Source organism: Anomalospiza imberbis, chromosome 9 (genome assembly GCF_031753505.1).
Source record: "Anomalospiza imberbis isolate Cuckoo-Finch-1a 21T00152 chromosome 9, ASM3175350v1, whole genome shotgun sequence".
NCBI lineage: Eukaryota > Metazoa > Chordata > Aves > Passeriformes > Viduidae > Anomalospiza > Anomalospiza imberbis.
Window position 1 is genome coordinate 28534257 of NC_089689.1, and position 19943 is coordinate 28554199.

At 39.5% G+C, this 19943-nt stretch overlaps 1 protein-coding gene and 1 long non-coding RNA gene across 12 annotated transcripts in view; one reads left to right on the plus strand and one right to left on the minus strand.

Annotated features, from left to right (window-relative positions):
* NFIA (nuclear factor I A) overlaps window positions 1–19943 on the plus strand; it is a 409015-nt gene that overhangs the window by 42878 nt on the left and 346194 nt on the right. For 10 of the 11 annotated variants that reach the window (XM_068198897.1, XM_068198899.1, XM_068198898.1 and 7 more), the window contains exon 4: window positions 15413–15537. The exons of the other annotated variant lie outside the window; for it this stretch is intronic. In XM_068198897.1, the coding sequence (XP_068054998.1) occupies window positions 15442–15537 (96 nt within the window). In that variant the 5' untranslated portion in view covers window positions 15413–15441. The remainder of the gene's footprint in view (window positions 1–15412; window positions 15538–19943) is intronic. 11 annotated transcript variants of the gene reach the window in all.
* On the minus strand, window positions 487–17970 carry LOC137478830 (uncharacterized). The gene is made up of 3 exons (XR_011001834.1): window positions 17831–17970; window positions 4811–4944; window positions 487–709 (listed from the first exon to the last, which is right to left on the minus strand). It is a non-coding gene; the product is annotated as an uncharacterized lncRNA (long non-coding RNA).

The window sequence follows — 19943 nt, forward strand, 5'->3', positions numbered from 1 at the left end:
CCCACAGTGGAAGGTTTAAAAGTCTTTTAAAAGGTTTTACAGCATTAAAAATGCACTAAATATTTTGTTTATTGCTGGACACAATGAATGACATGCATTCCGCATTGCATATCTTCTCAAACAGAGTTTTGGACAGTTTGGTAGACACTCAGGGAGAGGAAAAGATCCATGCCCAGTTGCCCAGAGTGCATTTCACAGGAGCTCCCAGTCCCAAACCATGTGTCTTCTCATGACTGTATTTTCTGTATGTAGTGGGAGTAATTTCTTTCACCTGCTGGCCAGGCTGCTGCTCCTGAACTATTCACACATCCACAGCAGTTTGGTTGCCCAGGGAATTTAGAGGGGGACAGGAGGAAGCAGGAGGCAGTGGCTTTGCTTTGTCCACCATACTGATCAGAGGTGGGATCAGAAAGTGCCATCTTGGAGAAGCTGCCAGTTGTTGCTCTCTCCCCACAGGTAGAATAATGTGATTTTATTAACAGTTTTCTCAAGTTCGTGTGCTACCTTTACTTGAATAACAGTTGTCTGTTCCTTTGGCAAAAGAATAACTTCAGCTGCAGGCTGGGGTTTGTCTGTTGTAATGAGTTGTAGCTATGCTGTGAATCAGTCTCTGACTCTTTCTGGATTCATTCTGAATATATCAGAGTTTGGGCTGGAGAAATCAGCTTGTTCGGTGTCCTGGGGAGCTGAACTGATTCCCTGTGGATCCCTAAAGAAAAGCATAAAAGAAGGAAGCTTGGTGAAGTTTGCAGGAAGGACAGATAAGATGCAGGCAAAGCTTTTTTGTCACTGCCATTATGGCATCTGCTGACCCAAATGCCCATTGTCACACAAGGGAGCAAACTATTATTGGAGAGTAATTACTACTGATGTCATGCAATTAACTTGAATCATTTGTGCTGGCTGGAAGGTGGGAAGGGAGGTAGAGACGTGAAACCTTTCTTCCTTGTGCTGCTGTTTTGCAGACTTGCAATACATGAGGAGAGAAAGTGATTAAATCAAATTTACACCAACAGTGCATGTAAATCATATGTTTAATACAGAAATGTGCACCATTATGAATGGCATATTCAAACTCTATGCCAACCTGTAAGGAGTGTTCCTGTATGTGATAGACAGCACCAAGGGTCAAGTGTTTAAATAACAGTCTGCAGAAATATGATTTTTAAGTTACAGAAGAAATAATAATCTTATCAGTCCTGAAACTGAAGGAAAATTTTTATCAATAACCACAAAGAGACAGTTTCTCAACTCCAGTTAGAAAAAAAAATTGGAGGCTGCCAACCTATAAATTCAGGGGCTCTGGATATTTTCTCCTTCACGGGGATGACTTCCAGCTCTGGAGTGCCCAGCCAGAGTAAACATGCAGCCTCCAGCCCACCTTCCCAGGTGATCCCATCTGCCCCGCGGGGCTCCCAGTCCCTGAGCCAGCACAAACAGCCTTTGCTTCCAGTCCCAGCCCAACTCCGGATCAGGCAGCCACCAAGGGGAATTTTTGGGATATGCATCACTGAGCTGCCATAGTGATACTGCTCAGATCCAGGGACCTCCCCCAGACCACTCTTACCTTGTTCTCCTCACGTTTCAAAACTTCTACTCCAAAAGTGCCCAAGAAATATTTTGAGAAAAGATCCTACTGCCCTCCTTAAAGAGCAGAATCTCCAAGGCTGTGCTTACTGTTAGCTATGGTTTGCTATAAAATGCTCCACTATTTTCCCACAGCTGGGCACAGTGGAAATGAGCAATAATTAGGAGCAGGGCAGATGACCTTCTTTTGAACTTAATGGTTCCTTTAAACTTTGCTGAAAACTTATCTTTAACCTTTATCTCTATTTCTTCTCTTGGAGAGGGGGTGAAGTTTTGAGCTCCTTTTTTTTATCCCTTGTCATTCTTTTCTGAGGGAGAGAGTACAAAATTGACTGAGAAAGGAATTTTATTCTGCAGCTTTTAAAGAGGGCAAGGGCATTGCAAGCAATGGAGATTTTAAAAAAAGAAAATGAAACTATAAAGAAGTACTTGACAGTGTCTCTTCTGCACTTATTGGAATATGCTGCTCAAGCTAAAAGAGAGGGCAAGAGGTAATCTGCTCTGCTATTTGCTTTTAATATGATCATGTTTTTGGCTCCCACTACATCTAATGCTGCTTGTATCGTTCAAAAACACACCTCATTATCTCCTGGTAAATGTTGAGCTGCTGCAAAACCAATTGTAGTGGGTAGAATGCCTCTGAGGTCAGGGTGTACATGAAATATGTAAGCTCAAAATATGTTTGCAATCAGTGACAATACTGCCTGCTAATGTGTTATTGCACCATTTGTCTTGCTCTTAGTCATAAATATTTTGTTTCTTAAGCTTTAAGGCAGCTCTATATCAGAGACTGTTTCACGTAACTGGTTTAGTCATTGTTGCCCTGACATTTATCTTGGATGCACCAACTTGTGTGTAGTCTGCTAAAATCAATACATAAAACATGTAAACTTAGTTGGAGAAGAGTGGGTGTCTTTTAAGCTTTTTTTCATATGGTAAGTAGAGGGCTGATATGAAAATCATGCAGCTAATTTAAACAAGGGTAAGGGAGAAATTAGATTTTGCTCTCTGAGCCTCATTTTCAAGGAATGAAAAGCTCAGTCCAGGTTCAATGCAGCATTCTCGGAGCATTGAACAGAATCAGTCTTTGTTCTTCAGTGAAACTTATCTGTGGAGGAGCTGCATAACTTCCTGTGAAACCCAGCCCTGCAGATGTGCTGTGCTCGTTGTCCCTCTGCTTTTGCTTCCTTTGGTCAAGGAGTCAAGAATGGACACTTTGTGCTGGAGTGAAAATGATGCTGCCTGGTTTGCCCTCTGATGAGCTGGAGCCCTTCTCACTAAAGGGACATGACTTCCTGCCAGTTACTCTGCTGTTTGTTTATTTGTCAAGTGGAATGGGATAGCCCTCAGTGAAACCAGAGTCTCCCTCCTCCAAACCTTGGAAAAAGAGGCAGTAGGTTCTCGAGCAAGCGCAAACAACCTGAACTGATGCTGTAAATGCATAAATGTAGGCACTAAGCAAGTGGAGAGAGTGGATGTGGTAGACAATAATTAAATAGTTTAGCTCTAACAAGCATATGACCAGAGTTCAGGAGGTAGCTGATCCACTTTAACGAGTCAGAATATCTGAAAGTGAATTGTAGCAAATTAAGACTTTAAGTGGTTGGGCTATAAACCAGAATAAAAATTGATTTTCTAATAGTCTTGCATACTCCAAATATCCTTAAGTGCTTTATGTTTTAAATAGAGTAAATGCATAGCAAAATGAATTGCCTATTATGCACCAAATAGTACATTTGTTATTAAATCCTAGAACAAGACAGATTTTACCAGTATCTTTTCTCTAAGGATTTATTTAGCATAACATTTACTTTCTAGAATGAAATTGTCCAGAAATCAAATCCTTATTCATGGCCCCTATGTGTTAGGTGAAGTATAAATAGAGTTAATAAGATGCCTGCTCCAAATAATCTGGGGTGTTAGAAGGCAAAAAACACAGGGGTTAGTGAACACATCTGGCTTTCTCAGTTTGTCTCTATATATATTTGTGTTATATTGTCCCAGCTAAGAGGGATGAATCAAGCATTTTCTGACTTGTAGATTGCCACAGAGGTGGGTGTGGGAATGACCAGAGAACTCCAGTGGGGCAGGTCAAGGGAGTTACAGAATGAAGTGGGAGGAAAAAGAAACCAGAAATACACGGAGAATAAAAAGAGGCCAGTTGTGGAGCAAGATAGGTCTGAGCAGAAGCGTGGCTATGTGGAGAGATGGGATTACCTATGGGATAAGTTTGTGCTGCTGTTGAGTGCAGCTAAGACTGCTGAGCAAGGTGATCTAGGCTGGGGAAACTGATGACTTGCAGGTCTGAGAAACAATGAAGTGCAGACAGAGTAGGACAAGGGGATGTGCAGGGGTGAGAGGATGGGACTTGCAATGTGTCCCATCCCAAGGGAGGATGGAAACGTGCAACTACTGTGAGGGAAATGCTGGCAGAGGCATGAGTGGAGAATATGAGTGCAGAGTCACTGGATTCCTGTGGAGCTGTCAGAATAATGCAATCTGATGAGACACTTAAGAGGGACACAGTTTTGTGTTCTTAATTTTTTTTACTTGGTTTAAATTAATAAAAAGCAGTTAGAGTGATGTTTGTTCATAGTCTATGCGAGTGTTTTGCATCGTTTGATACACGATACTTGCCCATTTTCTCTAATTTCGCATTGGTCCAGGCAGCTTTCCCAGTAATGTATTCCTGGCTCATATTTGTGGTGTGGCATTTTTGATAAGTATTGTCTGGGTCAATCCACTGTGGAATTATGGTTTGGATGATGCACCAGAGCACTGGTTTCCCAACACAAATAAGCTGTAGTGAATGTTGTTTCCCTTTAGGAAGGTGATCACTATTCTTATGTGAAGCAGCTAAAAGAGAAATCTGATTTTATGTTTATTTACAAGACAAAATGAGACATTTTAGTCAAAGTACCATCCATTTCTGATTGGAGGGGTTGGGGCTGTGCGTAAAGGTGTTGAGTTCTCTTGCCCCTTTCTTTTTCTGCCTCATTTGGAACACACTGATGTACTGTAGGTTTGGAAGCCCAACTCAGTATGAGGTTTACATAAACTGCTCAGTAAAAAGTGGATTATGTGCCTTCCAAGTATATGCAAGCCATATTCATACCCCTGTATTCCCTTCTTAGCAAACAGTTTTTTAGTCTTGCTGAAATACAAGTTACTCACAATAAGCTGAGCCTCTGTGCAAAGGTTAGAGCCTGAAATATGCTCTTACCCACTACATGGTGCTGTTTGTGTTATCTCATGCAAACAAGAGCTTTTTTCTCCTGCTTCTTATTGATCCCAGTAGGTGAAGGAAGAAACACCTGATTTATTAGTCATTGGTCCCTTTTCCTGAGGACTCAGCATCTGAAATAAATTGAATGGGGTTAAGACTGTACTTAGACCCAGACACAATTGTTTGTGTGCCTTGTTTTTACAATAAGAAAAAACTCAGAAGCAAATTCAAAGTGTCATTAATGTCATGCTATAAATAAACAAAATGCTGCACAGATAAGAGAATACCACATTTTCCATCTTGGAAATAGTTTACAAGCCATTAGGTGCAGGATAAGATATAGAAGCACAGATTTAGAAGGGAAAAGTAAAGACAGATAAGAGTGGAGGAGCAGAACAAAAAAGCAATCTGTGACTGTGATGTTTGGATTTTCCATCCTGACATGAAAATATTCACTCCAGAAACATGAGGACACGCCAGTATTACTTGGTAAGATGTTGTGCCTTGTTCTGTCTGCCTCTGAAAAGCATTCTCAAGGAATGGGAAGCTGACCTCAGCTGATCTGATGGTGTTTCTCCCATGATGGGAGAGCCCCAGTGGCAATTCTGGGTCCTCTGTTTCCCTCCAGGACCAACAGGAGTGAAGTGTCAGGAGGTTGGATGGGAAGCATTAGAGCACCCTGTATTTGGTGTATGCTGTGGCCTGATGCATATCTGTGGAGTCAGATATTACAAAGAACTGCTCCTTCTGCATCTCCCAGGAATCGGGGAGGTGTAAAACATTATTTCTGTGCTTTTCCTCTTTTTATTTTTTCTATTTTGCAGCACACAGCAGTCAAAGCAACTCCCTCTGTCTGGGCTGTCTGCAGCCCAGTAGATAAGAGAGCAAACACCTCCCATAGTGACAGGGACTCATTCCAACTATTTGTTTTGAGTTGAATGGTAGATCTTGGAAAACATGTTTTCCATTCATAAAAAGGAAAAAAAAAACATTCTTGATACTTTCTAATGCCATCCTCTGGAGGCTTGAGGGCCATGCGTCTCACACCCTTACTTTGGAGGTCTTGCTTTTATAGACTTTGTTTTTCACTCCCAGAGATTTATTATCCCAGTGCAGAAACAGTCTGGCTATGCCTCAGCAGTGGAAATGCAGCCATCTATTTGCTAAGAACAAGCTTGTGGTTTACCAGAATATTTCTGTTTCCTTCTGAGGTTTCCAGCTAATGAAGGGGAATTTATCCAGTACATTTATTGACATTAAAATAAGAGTTGCAGTCCATAAATAATCCCATTGTTGTTTTAGTTTGCAGTTTAAAACATTTTGTCAGCAGCATTGTCGTCCACTGTGACTCAGCTTGTGTTTGTGCTCATAGTATTAGAGCTGGTAACACAGACACACATTCCAGCTGTTCCCACCAGGAAGGTTTCAAAGCACATTTTTAAATAATTCCTGAGCTTTTCAGCACTGAGCACCTTTAATTCCAAGCATGGAGACAATTTCACAGCTATTCCTCAAGTGACATCTATGAAGATAAAAGCATCCCCCAGACTAATTTCTGTGTTTGTGCAAACTCCTGCCAGCACAGAGAAGCAAGAAGTCCTGTAAGGGACAGGTGAGGTGGCCAGAAAAGAGCCACCTCCTGTTTTACCCACTGCCAGGAGTGCACCTGGCCCTGAATCCCCTCTAAAGGAGCCTTCATAGACAGAAGTGTCATCTTCTTAATGGTGGATCCCTGCATTAGGAAAAGATGGAGATGCATGAAGAGACACTCTGCAGTCCCTGCATCCTTCTATTTCTGTTTTCTAGAATGTCAACCAGTTCTTTCATATCTATCAGCCAGCTTTACAAAAGAAGGTCCTTTAGCATGAGGAAAAAGTCAGGTCTTCAGAATTAAGGCCATAAAGAATTCCATTTCTTATATTGTCTTGTTTTAATGGGAATTCCAGTGGATACAAGAAAAAATATCAAATAATTTCTACATAACACCCTCTTTGCTGGCAATGCACCATGTGTTGAATAAGACTTGATTTTCAAATATGCGAAGTAATCAGGTTTCAAAAATTCTAAACTCATGTCAAATTTTCAACTTGATTAGTTGAAAAATATTTGCTCTTCTTGTTATGTTGGTTATTATCAGCTAAGATTCCTGCAGATTTTTAAAACCTGCTTCAAAAAATATAAGGAGCCACACCAGAAGACCTACATGCTACAGACTTCATCTCTGAAATTCCTTTGTCTCTATGATCAGTTAACTGGAGGGGGAAAAAAAAGAAGGGTATTTAGAGTGATGTGTTTTGAATGAGCTTCATTCAGAGTTTTCTCTTCCATGATGTGATGTCCAGTGCCATAGATTACGCAGGAGTGTAAATATGTCTTTACAATCACAAAAGTTTTCTCTTACTGTTAAATATTCAGCAATGCAGAGCCACTTCAACAGATTATGCCTGAGTTGCTTGTAAAATTTGCTTACACGGAGCTCAACCCTGCCAAAGCACTTCTCTAGGTATTTACCTGCAATGTTCAGCCTGCTGGCTGCCAGTCAGCTGGTATTAGCACGAGGACAAGAGTGACACTCAAGAGGTAAAGCAAAGAAATTGGCAGGTATTTAAATAGATGGATGAGCCAGCAAACAGGAATGGTTTTAATATTAGTAGCATTTTAATCTTGTTCTCTAAACAAAAGAGGATTTACTTATTCATGGCTCAAGAATTACAAATTAATGTGTGGAACTGGAGTTAGAACTGAGGGCACTGGAAATTCCTGTGATTCAGTGTATTTATTGTTTTAATTGTTCATATTTCCTTTGCTTTGAGGGATTTGGTCTTTGAGAGTAACATGATGGTCACTGCCACATCTGTCTTGGATTCCTTATTCCTTAAGAATAGCCCTAAGCAGAGAGTGCTACAGAAGTCTCTCATTATGAAGGAGTAGTCTCAGTCTTTCATGTAGCTGTAGATGATAAAAGGCACTGATTTAGCACTGCTGCCTGAAAGTCCTCCAGCACTGCTGAACTCAGTAGGTCTTGTCCAAGAAAGCCATTTCCAGAGAGGTTTGAGGACTTGTCTGTCCCATCTGGTTAACAATAAAATCTTTTTTTTCACTATGAGCCACTTGTAGCAAATCCCTATCCAAAAATTGAAGAGCAAGTAAAAGCAAAAGGATAAATTCAGAGATTAGTTTCCTAGATCATTGAGGCTTCAATCTTTGAATCCAAAAGTAGTCCTGTGGCATTACCTACAAACTGGTAACTGACCCTTGCCTGTGCCTGCACAAATGGCCATGGCCTTAGCAAGCACTGGCATTCAGCATCCTGTGTCTGACCAAGTTAATGACAGAAATGTGCAGAGTTTCTGCATTTTCACCTGCTGGCCTCACTCTCTTTCTATTCCCTGTAGCTCTCAAATATAAAGCTGGCTGGAGCAATCCCCCCAGTTCCCACTTGAGTTCTTTGGGTCCTGCTGCGCCCCTCTCTTCCTGACCTACACGGAAGCAAGCTTCCATGGAGAGATTCTGAAGGGTTACTTCTCACAGCATCAGACAGCCTGAAATATATTTTACTCATGGCAAAACAAGGCATCCTAAAGTTGGGCAACATGTGCAGCTATAGCAGATGTTTCTGGATACACAGAAAATTTGGAATGAGGTTATGATTTGTGTTAATATCAGCTTAGCCATAGCTCAAATAATGTCCTGGAACAGAGATTATCAGTGTCCAGTTGCACCTCTGAAATACAGAGAAAAAAAAACCAAAGAAGGGGCTCATCTCATAATCAGGTTTCAAGTGATTCAACAGTTGCATTTTATGTGTTATATCATCCACTCATGAAAATAGTTTTTGACCTGTAAAAACAGTTTGAAAGGGACTAAGAAAATGAATGGAACAAGCTATTCTGGATTTTCATTTAGGATGGGATTACTTCTGAATTAATAAATCCTTTAGGGATGGGATAGTGAATCATTATGGCAACATTTAGCAACTGTGCCCTCCCTAAGCAAAGACTTAAATACTGCCCCACCTCTGGTATGTCAGGGATCTTTTTCCTCATGATAACTTACTTCCTTATTTATCTACAATTGATTTGCCTAAGAGTCATATTGAGATTATCATATGACATGAAAACTATCAAACATTGTTAATTTAAAAAAAAAATTATATCATCCAATCTTAAACCAAATGGCTATCATATAGAATTAAATCAAAAAATGAAAATTCTGTCCTCCTGAATAAGATTTTTTCCAATTGGCTGGCACACGGAATGAGTTCATCATATAGATGCCAATTTACAAATATGTCCAATAATAGTAGGGGGAGCAACTGTTCCACAGCTCTGCCAGTGTTCATCAGACACAGTGACAGTAGCCACATCATTAATCTCATGGTATATTAGAAATAAAGTCACCGGAATGGAATGGTGTCAAAGGATAAATGTTTCCCCCTTTGAAAATAAACTTCTCAGTTTCACCTCATTGTGTAGCCTTTTTTTTTTTTTTTTCTTTCCCCCTCCCCCTTTTCACCCGCCCTCCTATAAATCCTTTGGTTTCACCTGGCATTTAGGTAACAGTAGGAGACCAATATCCTGTGTCAGAGCTCATTCTACAGTTATCAGTTTAGCATACCCTTAAATCCCCACGATTGCTGTGCCAAGACCAATCCTTCCTCTGCGAGGTTAAACATATGCATTACATATTGAAACAATGTAAGTAGCATGTAATTAGCGCTGTTTATGCATTCGCACTTTAAATTATACTTCTAAACCTATGATGTTTTTCAAGGCACTTCAAGTTAGAGAGGCTTAAATGAGCATTCATCTTGTCATTTTTAACTTTATTCATAAATAACCCTCTAAATATATTTGAATGGTTTATTACATTAGAGCCCATGAACTGACGTACACATTCTTCCCTAAGAGAATATAGAACTTAATAAAACATCCTTTAAAATTATAAAACCCGTGAACATGGCAATTAAATTTACAAACAGTGTCATCGACAACTTTGACAAAAGATGTTTGAAGAGGGGGGAGTGTTGGGGGGCCTTTTTTCTGTCCTTTTTTTTTTTTTTTCTTTTTTTTCCCCTCCTCTTTTTTCCCCTTTTTTAAAAGCCTTGTTCCATAAGGATTATAGCTCCCCCGCTGTTTGGAAAAGATAATTTCACTTGTAACACTAATAACTTGAGCAGGGAGAAGGCTGGCTGGGTGAATGGAATGCACTTCACTGCACATCTTGGCTTCGCTAGAAATCGGAAACAGATGGTCCTTGCGGCTGGCTTCCCACTCGGGCCCGCTCAGTGCCAGCCTGTGGTCGTTGGCTGGTTGCTGCTGGCACTGTGTGACTTGAACATAGTAGGACAGTGGCAAAAGAAATCAAATCTTTTTCATTGAGCACCAAACTGTAATGAAATTTGACAGATCTGACATTCTATACCCAACATCTAGTTAGAATATATTAACCTTTTCGTTTTCTTGAGCTCCTCTCCTACTAGTTATGAATCTCCTTATTAAGGGGTTACAGTTGCTCTGGAGATAGCAGGAAAGCAGTACCTTCTGCATGCCCTCTAAAGCTGGAACCCAAAATACATAATTTAAACAGTAAAGGAAGTGTGGGGCTTGTAACCCTTCCCAAATTTTTCTACAAAAAAACCTTGTGCTAGTAATAGAAATAGTGGTTAGGACCTTTTGTTAATATTTAATTCTAGGGAGAAAAAAGAAAATAATAGTAAGGTATTCCACCCCTGTACACTCAGTATTTTCTGTGTATGTTTTGTATCCCCACCTCACTGAGGCAATGATGCCTTTGATCCAGCTGCATCCAAACTGACTTTGTGATTTCAAATACTTTCATTTCAAATTCTACGAATTTGCATTTGCTTAGATGGTACAGATTAGTCCAGGGCAGGATTCCTCCTTTCCCTATAAAGGCTTCTCTCAATATATGCTTGATACTAGCTTTTTTTAAGACCCTGCTCAGTCCTTCTTGAGGTCATGTTGGCTGTCACGGAGGCCTTGAGCCAGCCAAGTGTGTGCTTCTGGGGGACAGGGACCTCTCATGGGTGAAGAACATGTTGAAATTTTGTACTGAGTTATGCCACAGATTAGAAAATAGTTGGTTATATTTAGACTTAAAAATAAATCTGGTTTATGTTCCTTTGCATTTTGGTTGATAGAGAAGAATTTTTATTAATTTTTAAAAAATGTTTGTATGTGTCATTCCTTCGCCTTCAGTCCTTTCATCTGTTCCTCCTGTTTCTTTCAGACATGAAGTCACAGCACTGTCTGTGATGTCAGTGTGTTTCCATATTGACAGACCGTTCTGTCAGAAACAAGATCTTGATGCTTGTTTCAGATGAGGGAAAAGGGGAATACAGATGGTAGGAAGAAAATCAGAGGAGTGAGAGGGGAGCAGGGAGAAACACAACAGAGCTATAGGGGGGAATGCAGAGTCCAAACCCAATGTTTCCTGCAGAGGGCAAAGGACTACTTTCCCTGGGTTCAGGAAGATCATCCAAAATGTGTGTGTAACATTAAGCAACCAGTAGAAGCTTTACCATTGCACTCATTTTGGCTTGGGAGTCCTTGAAGGTGCAGCAGCAGTGGTCACATGCTGCTTCTCTCCTTGTTTACGCCTTCAGCAACAGCAGATCCTCTTGATTGAAGCCAGGATTATAGGATTTCCAAAAGCTAGAGCATACACGTTGTCAGCAACTTTCCATCAGTTCAGAGGCTGCCCAAAAATCAACTGCCTGCTCTCACGTGGCTCTTGAACTAATTGTCGCTGTTCGAGATAAGGAAATCCTCCTTGTAACTCATCGAAGTTGAGGCTTCCCAAGGAAAACGCCTCCAAAATTAGGAACAGATCTAAATCACACTGTTGCAATGAGCTGAAAAGGTTCTGAGCAATTGCAACTGGAGAAGCAGGGGGAGGCAAAGGGAACAAAGAGAGGGTTAATGAGCAATGGGTACTGTGCAAGTAATAGATAATCTAATAACAAGGTCTAAGATCCTAAAGATGTGTCTGGCACTGGGAACTGCCCGCAGTTCTGCCGCATTTCTTTTACCGATGTGAACAGTAGAAGCCAACATTTGGAGAAACCACCCACTATGCCAACATTTCTAATGCTCTCATGCATTCGGTTTCCAGTAGACTGTAAAATGCCAGCTTGATACAGTCATCTGAATCAATATACTTTATTAGCCTTTTTTTAGCATTCTTTCCTGGTTCCTTGATAGGAACAACAATATCCTCATCCAAACTTGCAGCTAAGGGAAGATAGAGGGGCCTGCTTGTGCTGTGTGAGCTGCGGCAGGTAACTCTGCTCAACAATTAAGCAAATTATTTGTGGGTAGTTGGCCACTTCTCCAATAGGATGTTGGAAAGAAACTGGCAAGTACTTCAATCCATTGCTTGAGGCCTAAAGCTGTCAGAAAACAAATCTCTTGTAGTCCACAACACACACACCTAACTTATTTCCAACTTGAAATACCACTCTATACTGCAAGCATATTTATTTTGCAGCTGTATCTGCACAAATGTCAACGCCACACGAAGGCTTTTTCTTCCTTCAGAACAGATCTGATTTAGAAGCAAATATCTTTGTTGCTTATTAGTCGTTGGAAGGCATCGTTTTGTCCCAGTACTATTCACAGGGAGTGTTGTGCAGAATGCTGATTGACAAGAGTTAAATTCAAAACATGTAGCCATTTTCTGGTGTGTGGTTTTTTTCCTGATTGAAGGAAAACTACTTAGATGTTTGTTTCCAAAACGGCATCTGTCAGCAATCAAAGGGGAAAAATTGCATAAAACAAATGCAATTGTTTGGAGTAGCATTTCCTGGATCATGTTAAATGCTTGATTTGCTCCCCATTATGCTCACCAAATAATTTTATTTTCCACAATAATTGCAATATTTAACATGTTGTATTTAATCTTGCTTTAATGCTATTAACAACAGCCGCTTATGAAAGGAGTAATTGCTCTACGGGTAAGAACCCACCATCCCCAGCATCAGAAAGAACAATGGCAAAGTTAACTGCACCTAATTGTTCTGAATTTAAAACACTGTTAACCAACAGCACTCCTCATTTCTTTGCACATAACCACTGTCAGGAAGGAAATGGTTTCATGCTTCTGTCATTCATGATCTGAAAAGTGTATGTTCTAAAAATATATATTTAGTTGGTGTGTTTACAATTAATACTGGGAGGTAAAATCATATGTTGGTATAGGAAGAAGTGGTTAATACAGCAATCCAGAGAAAGTTTTTCAGTAGATCTCTAACTATGCCAGGTGCTAAAACACCATATAGAATACAGATTTATCAGAATTTGCCTGGAATGACAGGCAGCACAACAGGGTATGAAATACTAAATAAATAATAAGAAGGGCGGGTAAGATGATGGGTTTGAGAGGTAGGAGCAGAGAGATCAGCAGAAAATTGAATCTGACACCAATTCAAAGGCTGATTGTTACTAAGAGTTTTGCTTTATATTTTGTGTGATTATTTGGAGAGGGAGTGTTTTTTTCCAATAAGCAGTGAGACTGAAAAGACAGGGTAGTATTAGCAAACCTGCAGTAACAGAAGACAATAAATACTTTGGCTAGCCAGAGCAAGGACAGTTCCTGGCACAGTGTCCATTTTTTTTTTTTCTGGACTCAAAATAATACTTAACACTTCCCATGCTAGTCAGACCCTTTTCTGCAAATAGCAGTGGGATTGTACCTGCTATCTGGAGCTAAAAGCGCAAACTGGGATGCTGTAGTAGCATAGATCATTCACTGATGTGTAGTCCAAACAGATTGTTAGACTGGGGCAAAAAAACCCCAAACCCCTGTGTATTACATTAGCAGTTCATGCTTACACTAAATCATTTGCTTATCATCTCACACATCACAGAAATGCAAGGGTATTGTTGAAGCTCAGTAAAAGTTAGTTCTGTCCTGTACTGAATGGCAGTTCTGTAATCTGTGCAGCCCAGAATTACAATTTTGCTGTAGCCAAATAGTTAAACAACAGTTAATACACAAAAGAATCCAAACAAGAATTGTGCACCCACGAGCTCTTCTTTCTGATACAAACAGAAACTAATATTGTTTAAAATCGAGTGGATGTTTTTAATACATTTTCCTCTTGTGTCCAAATCACAAAAAGATTTGTGGAGTGTAGCTGTTTCTCAGTGCGCGAGTTGTATCAGCCATAGCTCCGCAGCCCTAAGAAATATTCCTGGCGAGAGTGTGTTTGCCAGTTCAGAAGTTCATTTTTTCAAGCACTTGAGGAAAGGCTCTACTGTATAGGCTGGAGTGCCCTGTCAGGGACAGTGGTGGTCACAGCCGAGCAACCGTCGCTCCGTGTGACACAGCGGGGTGATTTAAATGGAAAGCATTCACTGCCTGCTTAATAGTCAGCTGTCACAAAAGTAATACTTCAGTTGGGTTTACAGTGCACCAGGAGAAGTGGGAAAGTGAGATGAGAAAATCTATGATTATCTCTGGCTTTGCTAGGCAGGAAAAGATTTTAAAATCAGACAATAACATGATTTCATAACTTTTCAAAGCAGTTTGTTTTGGGGCTGTCTTTACCCAAGTTATCTGTCAATGCCTCACGTAAATTTTGAGTGTGGCAGAGAAGTTTTGCAGGAGGGAGAAACAAACCTCTGTGAGTTTGGCAGTGGCCACCTGATGGGATTAAGAAATGTAACATTAAAAAACACATTTAAAAAAAAAAATTGTAGCAAAATTACACTTTACCAATCTATAAAAAGGGGACTGTTCAGCTCTTAGAGGGCACTTTGAACCTTCGTATGAAAAGTCATTCATTTAAACAATATGATCTTATATCTAAAATCAAGAAGCAATAAATAGCCAAAACTTGAGTGTCTCAAAAAAAAACATGAAAGATCATTTGATTCCTTCAGAAAGAGTCTATCACTGGATTGAGAAATTAACCTGGACAGTTTATACTTTTGTTTTGCCTTTCACTGCTTCAATTATTATATGCACAATTATGAAAGAAAGACGCAATCTTTTTTCTTTTTTTGCTCTGTCTTTTCCCCCCCAGTCACGTACATGAGAAAAGTAGCTGCGATAAACAGATACTGAATCAGACTGAAAGTCTTTTAAAAAAAAAAACACCCAAAACATTGCATGATAGTCTCTAAGCAGTTCCATCTGTCAAGCAGAAATTTTAGGCTAATAGCCTGTGGCGATCTCCCTCCACAGTCCACTACCTGCCTTTGTCCTATTAAATCTCTTTATTCTTCTTAAAAAATAAAGAAGAGGAAAGAAAAACCTAGCAGACCAAAATCATCTGAGTGATGAAGCCCTAATTTTGACCGCCTCTCTTTGATGTTGAGCAGTGGGTTCTTATTTAAAAAAAAAAAAAAAAAGAGTGAGTGAGTGAGAGGGGGGGAGAGAGGGAGAGAGAGAGAGAGAGGAGAAGACAGTGCTAGGAGCAGATGACTTTTCATCTCCACTTCACCTTGCCACTGGGTCTGTGAGAGATTGGTTCATTGTCAAGGAGATTTTTTTTTTTTACCCATGATTCCATATGGTATGGACCGGGCTACATGTTGCCCAACATGCCAGTGCAAATGTTTTCTCAATTAGGTGTCTTATCTCCCGTGAGTTAGCATCAGATGAAGCTTGCTGACAGCATAATGGCAGGGAAAACCTCCGACGGCTCCATCAAATGGCAGCTCTGCTACGACATCTCGGCCAGAACTTGGTGGATGGTGAGTTGGCAGCAGGGCTGCTTTTTTTTTTCTCCCTTTTCTACTTTCCCTCCCTCTTTGACAAAATGTCCCAGACCTCACATTTATCAAATTAACATTTGATTTTTTCACACTCTTCAGTAGAGCAGCCTCACACTTGTCCCACTTGTGTGCTTTCCCCTGTGTAACAGGAGACTGTTAATGTGCACTACAGTTTCCAGAGGAAAGCTTTTTCAATTCTCCTTAAGGGAAAAAAAAAAAAAAGTATGCAAAGAAGTAGTTTGAAAAAGCCTTGTTGTGCAGAGTAACTTGTCTCAGTCGGCTGCCTAACGCTCAGTTTGTTTTATTTTATCTGCTGCTTTCCAGCGTCCGTGTGCGCGTGCATTTTTTAGCATGCAGTATTTAGTAAAAAGGGAAGGTGGAAAGTTCAGTCCGTTACAAAGCGAGTCGATCCCTGTAAAAGCCTGGAACGGTGCGGTCGTGGCGTGGTGTAAAATCATCACGTGTGAGAGGAGCGCGGTTTGCGAGGTGCTGCCGTTCATCCGAGACCCCAGTCTAACTTTTCCCTCCGCTTGTTTGCGTTAGAACAGGTTCCCGGGCTGTGCTGACCTGGAGCCATGTGTTACAGATCCCACATAGTCTGGCTCTAGCTGCTTTTGGGCACAATTAAAGTTTCAATAAAGTCCCAACATGCTCCGTAGAACGAGTTAACTAGCATGTCATGGTCAGCCGGGCCAGACAACCTTTGACATCTTGAATCTATAAGAGGTATAGTGAGTTAGGAGGATGCACAATAGCCCATTGTAGCAGAAGATGCAAGTCCTGTTGCGAGGAAGAGAGTCCTCAAATCATTACTGCCCTCGTTAGCGTGTTGTCCGTTAGGGATTAATTCGTTAGCAGCGCATTTTTAGTTTTCTGTAATTATTATTCTTGTGGCAAGCGTGAATTCTTCCTGTGAGAGGAAAAGTTTGCTGCCAGGACAATGAATGTATTATCCGCTCCTAACTGGACCGTGAACCTCAGCTCATTTCACATAGATATCAGTTAAAAAAGGACTGGCGAGTGGAATTACAAAACAAGGCATGATCACTTTCATTGTATGATACGCTGAAACAAGTCGGGGGCTTTCCCTCCCCCTCGCCGCCCCGGACCAATTTTGGTATCATTTGGAAAGTTTAAGACCTCAGAGGACTTGAAAGACTTTTAAAAGTGAGATCCGGAAGGATTTTATTCTGCAGCTTGGTGGTAGCCATTGTGTATATCATGTGGCTTGTATTTAAAGGTGTTTGGGCTTGGGGTTTTCCGTTTTGTTTTTTTGGGTTTTTTTTAACTCTTAATTTTTTAAAGCGTCTATTAGAGGTTTGCCAGCGGTTGCCAGTGAAATGTAACATGCAGTGTTTGGTTAACGGGAATAGGGAAGGCTAACCACTTTACTTATAGTACTGATTTTCCAATTAGACTTTCTGCCAGGAGAAGTTGGAGGGGGAAGGGGTATTTGCATGCACATAAACTGTTGATTATTCATGTGACTTTTTTTTTAGCTTGTTAAACCCCTGTAAATAAGGCTATTGATTTTTACTTATCGTTTTCAAAACAAAGTTTTTCAAGTACCTGTTCTAGCCACAAGATTTATATCATGCTGTGATTTTGCCTTGTTCCAAGCCATTTGTATATTTTATTACTACTCCTCTTTTATTGTCTATCGGCTGCTTTTATGATGAGGTACATCAGTGTTTATTATTTAATAAGTATCCTCAAATGTTACTAGGCAGTTATTAGCACTCCAGAGAAAGTGTCCAAGGAAGTTTCATTTCAGTCACATCTATTTCACAGATGTTTTAGTGCTGTGAATATAATATGTAAAAATCCTGGAAACATTTAGTAATGCACTTGCCTAAAAATAAACAGTTTTATAACCACACATGCTGTTGTTTAGATTAAACATTGCAGAAAGTTCTCCTTAAACTTGTACGTCACACCATTTATTTTCTAACAAAAAAAAAAAATCACTTAAATAGCCTTTTTTTTGTAGAAGTTGTGGTAGATAAGAGACGTTATTTTTAGCTGAAGTGAATAATTAAAGATCTTTACAATAGATGTGTTAATTGCAAATAATTTTCATACAAAGTTTCAATTATTGATGGAGTAATAAACAGTTTTTCATACATTATGAATCTAAAATACACAACAAAAATAGATTTTTTTACCCCCCCCCCCCCAAAAACCTCATCCCATTTGCCACATTCTTTTCATCAAAAGTAAGCTAGAGAGCAGATTTTAATGTTTTAAAGACAAATAAAGCTTTGAAAATTACCTCATGCATCGTCTGGCTGCACAAAATCTCAGCTGCACAGTGCTAAACTTCGGTTTGGTACTGCCAGCATACAAAGAGATGAGTGAATACCCCTTGCACCCATATGGACTCAGCTGCCAGCACTGGGATATGCAATTTTGCTTTTTAATGAATCGTAAACAATTTGTGAGTCAAGCGAGGGAGTTTGTTTTTTTTCTGGAGCAGGTTCTAAATCCGTTTGAAGCTATAGCTGTGTACTGTACTGGAGCATTATGCCCAAATTTAAAGGTTCTGTGTCACTGGGATGAAAAGACCTGTTATAATGAAAGAAACGGCTTTATAAAAGGCTGGGTGTAGTAATCTCTCTCTCTCTTTCTTTCTTTCCTTCTTGCTTTTTTTCTTTCCCTCTCTCTGTCTCTCAACCTCACACTCTCCCTCTTTCACCCCAGTCTATAGCATGTTTATAGCCAGCTCTGGAGATAATGGAGATTGGTTGATTGCATGATTAGTAAAATGAATGGATTTTAGCATTGGGCAAAGCAGCTTGCAATTTTGAAAGGTGGCTTTAAATTGCAGAGTTCTAATTTTGACCTTATTTTCTTTCATAGATAATCTTTATTAATGCTCCTTTAATTCATTTTTCCTCATCACAGCTAGTTTTTCTCCACAGCCATCTGATGGAATGGCTAATATATTTTATCTTACTTGCCAAAATAGCAAGAAGTCAAAGTAAAAGAAAAAATGTTATTTCTCTTTCTTGTAGACAGTTGTAAATGTTTCAAACTATTTCAGCAGAAGCCACGGGATTTGTACATTTCAGTAATAATTGCATTTGCTCTACTGTTTTAAGGCACTCTTACACCTCATCTACTTTTTTAATGCTTTAATCAAGTAAATGCAGAAACAGTTGTTATTCTGTCTATATTGTAATGTGACGTTTTAGCATGAAATTTCCCCCAAATGCTGTAAATTTGTGTAAGAAGGAGTTATATTTATTTTTAAAGTATATATATAATAGCAAATAATTTAGCCAATATAGGAACCTGAAGATACAAGGTGAATTTGTTGGAAAAATGATCATTATTTTGTTTTCATTGGCACTTTCAATTGAAATTTGCTGCTGTCATAGAGACACTAAAGGGTTAGTCATAGAAAAGTTTCAGTACTCTGTCTTGCATTTGTAACAAATATGTGCAGCTGTGCTACTTTTATAAACATTTATTTCAAGCTGATTATTTTTTTAAATTATTTGCTCTAGCAAGCCAGTATGATGTGACCATAATATGTTTAATAAGGGATTGTCTGCAAAATTCCTTTGCACGGGGTTATTGAAATAGATGTGCAGCAAAAGTATATACAGGAGGGAAAATCCTCCATGTCAAAACAAAACTAAAAATCCCAAATTGGGCCAAATTCTGCTCAAGTTTATGCTGCCACCAGCCTGAAGTTGCTGCGTTGGGAGGAGTGGAGCGACTCCAGGTTTGCTCACCTGAGCGACTGAGTTCCAATCTGGACCCATAATTTGCATTATCTCCATCCAAACAGTTTCAAACCCCCAAACTGTGCTCTTTGTGAAACATCTGAAGGGGGAAAAAAAGCCTCATTAATAAATAAGAAGCCATTTCAAATGACTCCATGTATGAGCAAACTGCTGTTATTGAATGCGACAGTTAAAGCAGATCTTCCAGTCATTTCCAAAATAATTATTTTCTAATTTTACTGTCCTGCTCTCGATCCACAGTTCAGTGTGAGTGTCTTTATTTTCTGTCAAAGTCACGAGTGAAACCAGAATTTATTAAAAATAGGCAGCCTAGACTTAAAATGGTAATTTAGTTATCTTAAAGGTTATTAACATAATTTTTTTACTGAAGCTTTTGGTGACTACTTTTCTTCTACACCTCTGTTTATTAAGAGGAATAGCTGGAATTGCTCAGGCAATTAATGCAATTAAAAAAAAAAATTAAAATATCAAAATGTTGCTAGAATTTCCATCAATTACGAATTAATAGAATCCTCACTATACATCTCATTGAAAATGAAAATAAAAATGAATGCGCATCTAATAGATATTTAATTTCATCATATGGAAAGTTAATTGGCACTGCCAAAATACCCAAAAAAGTATTTTTTGTTT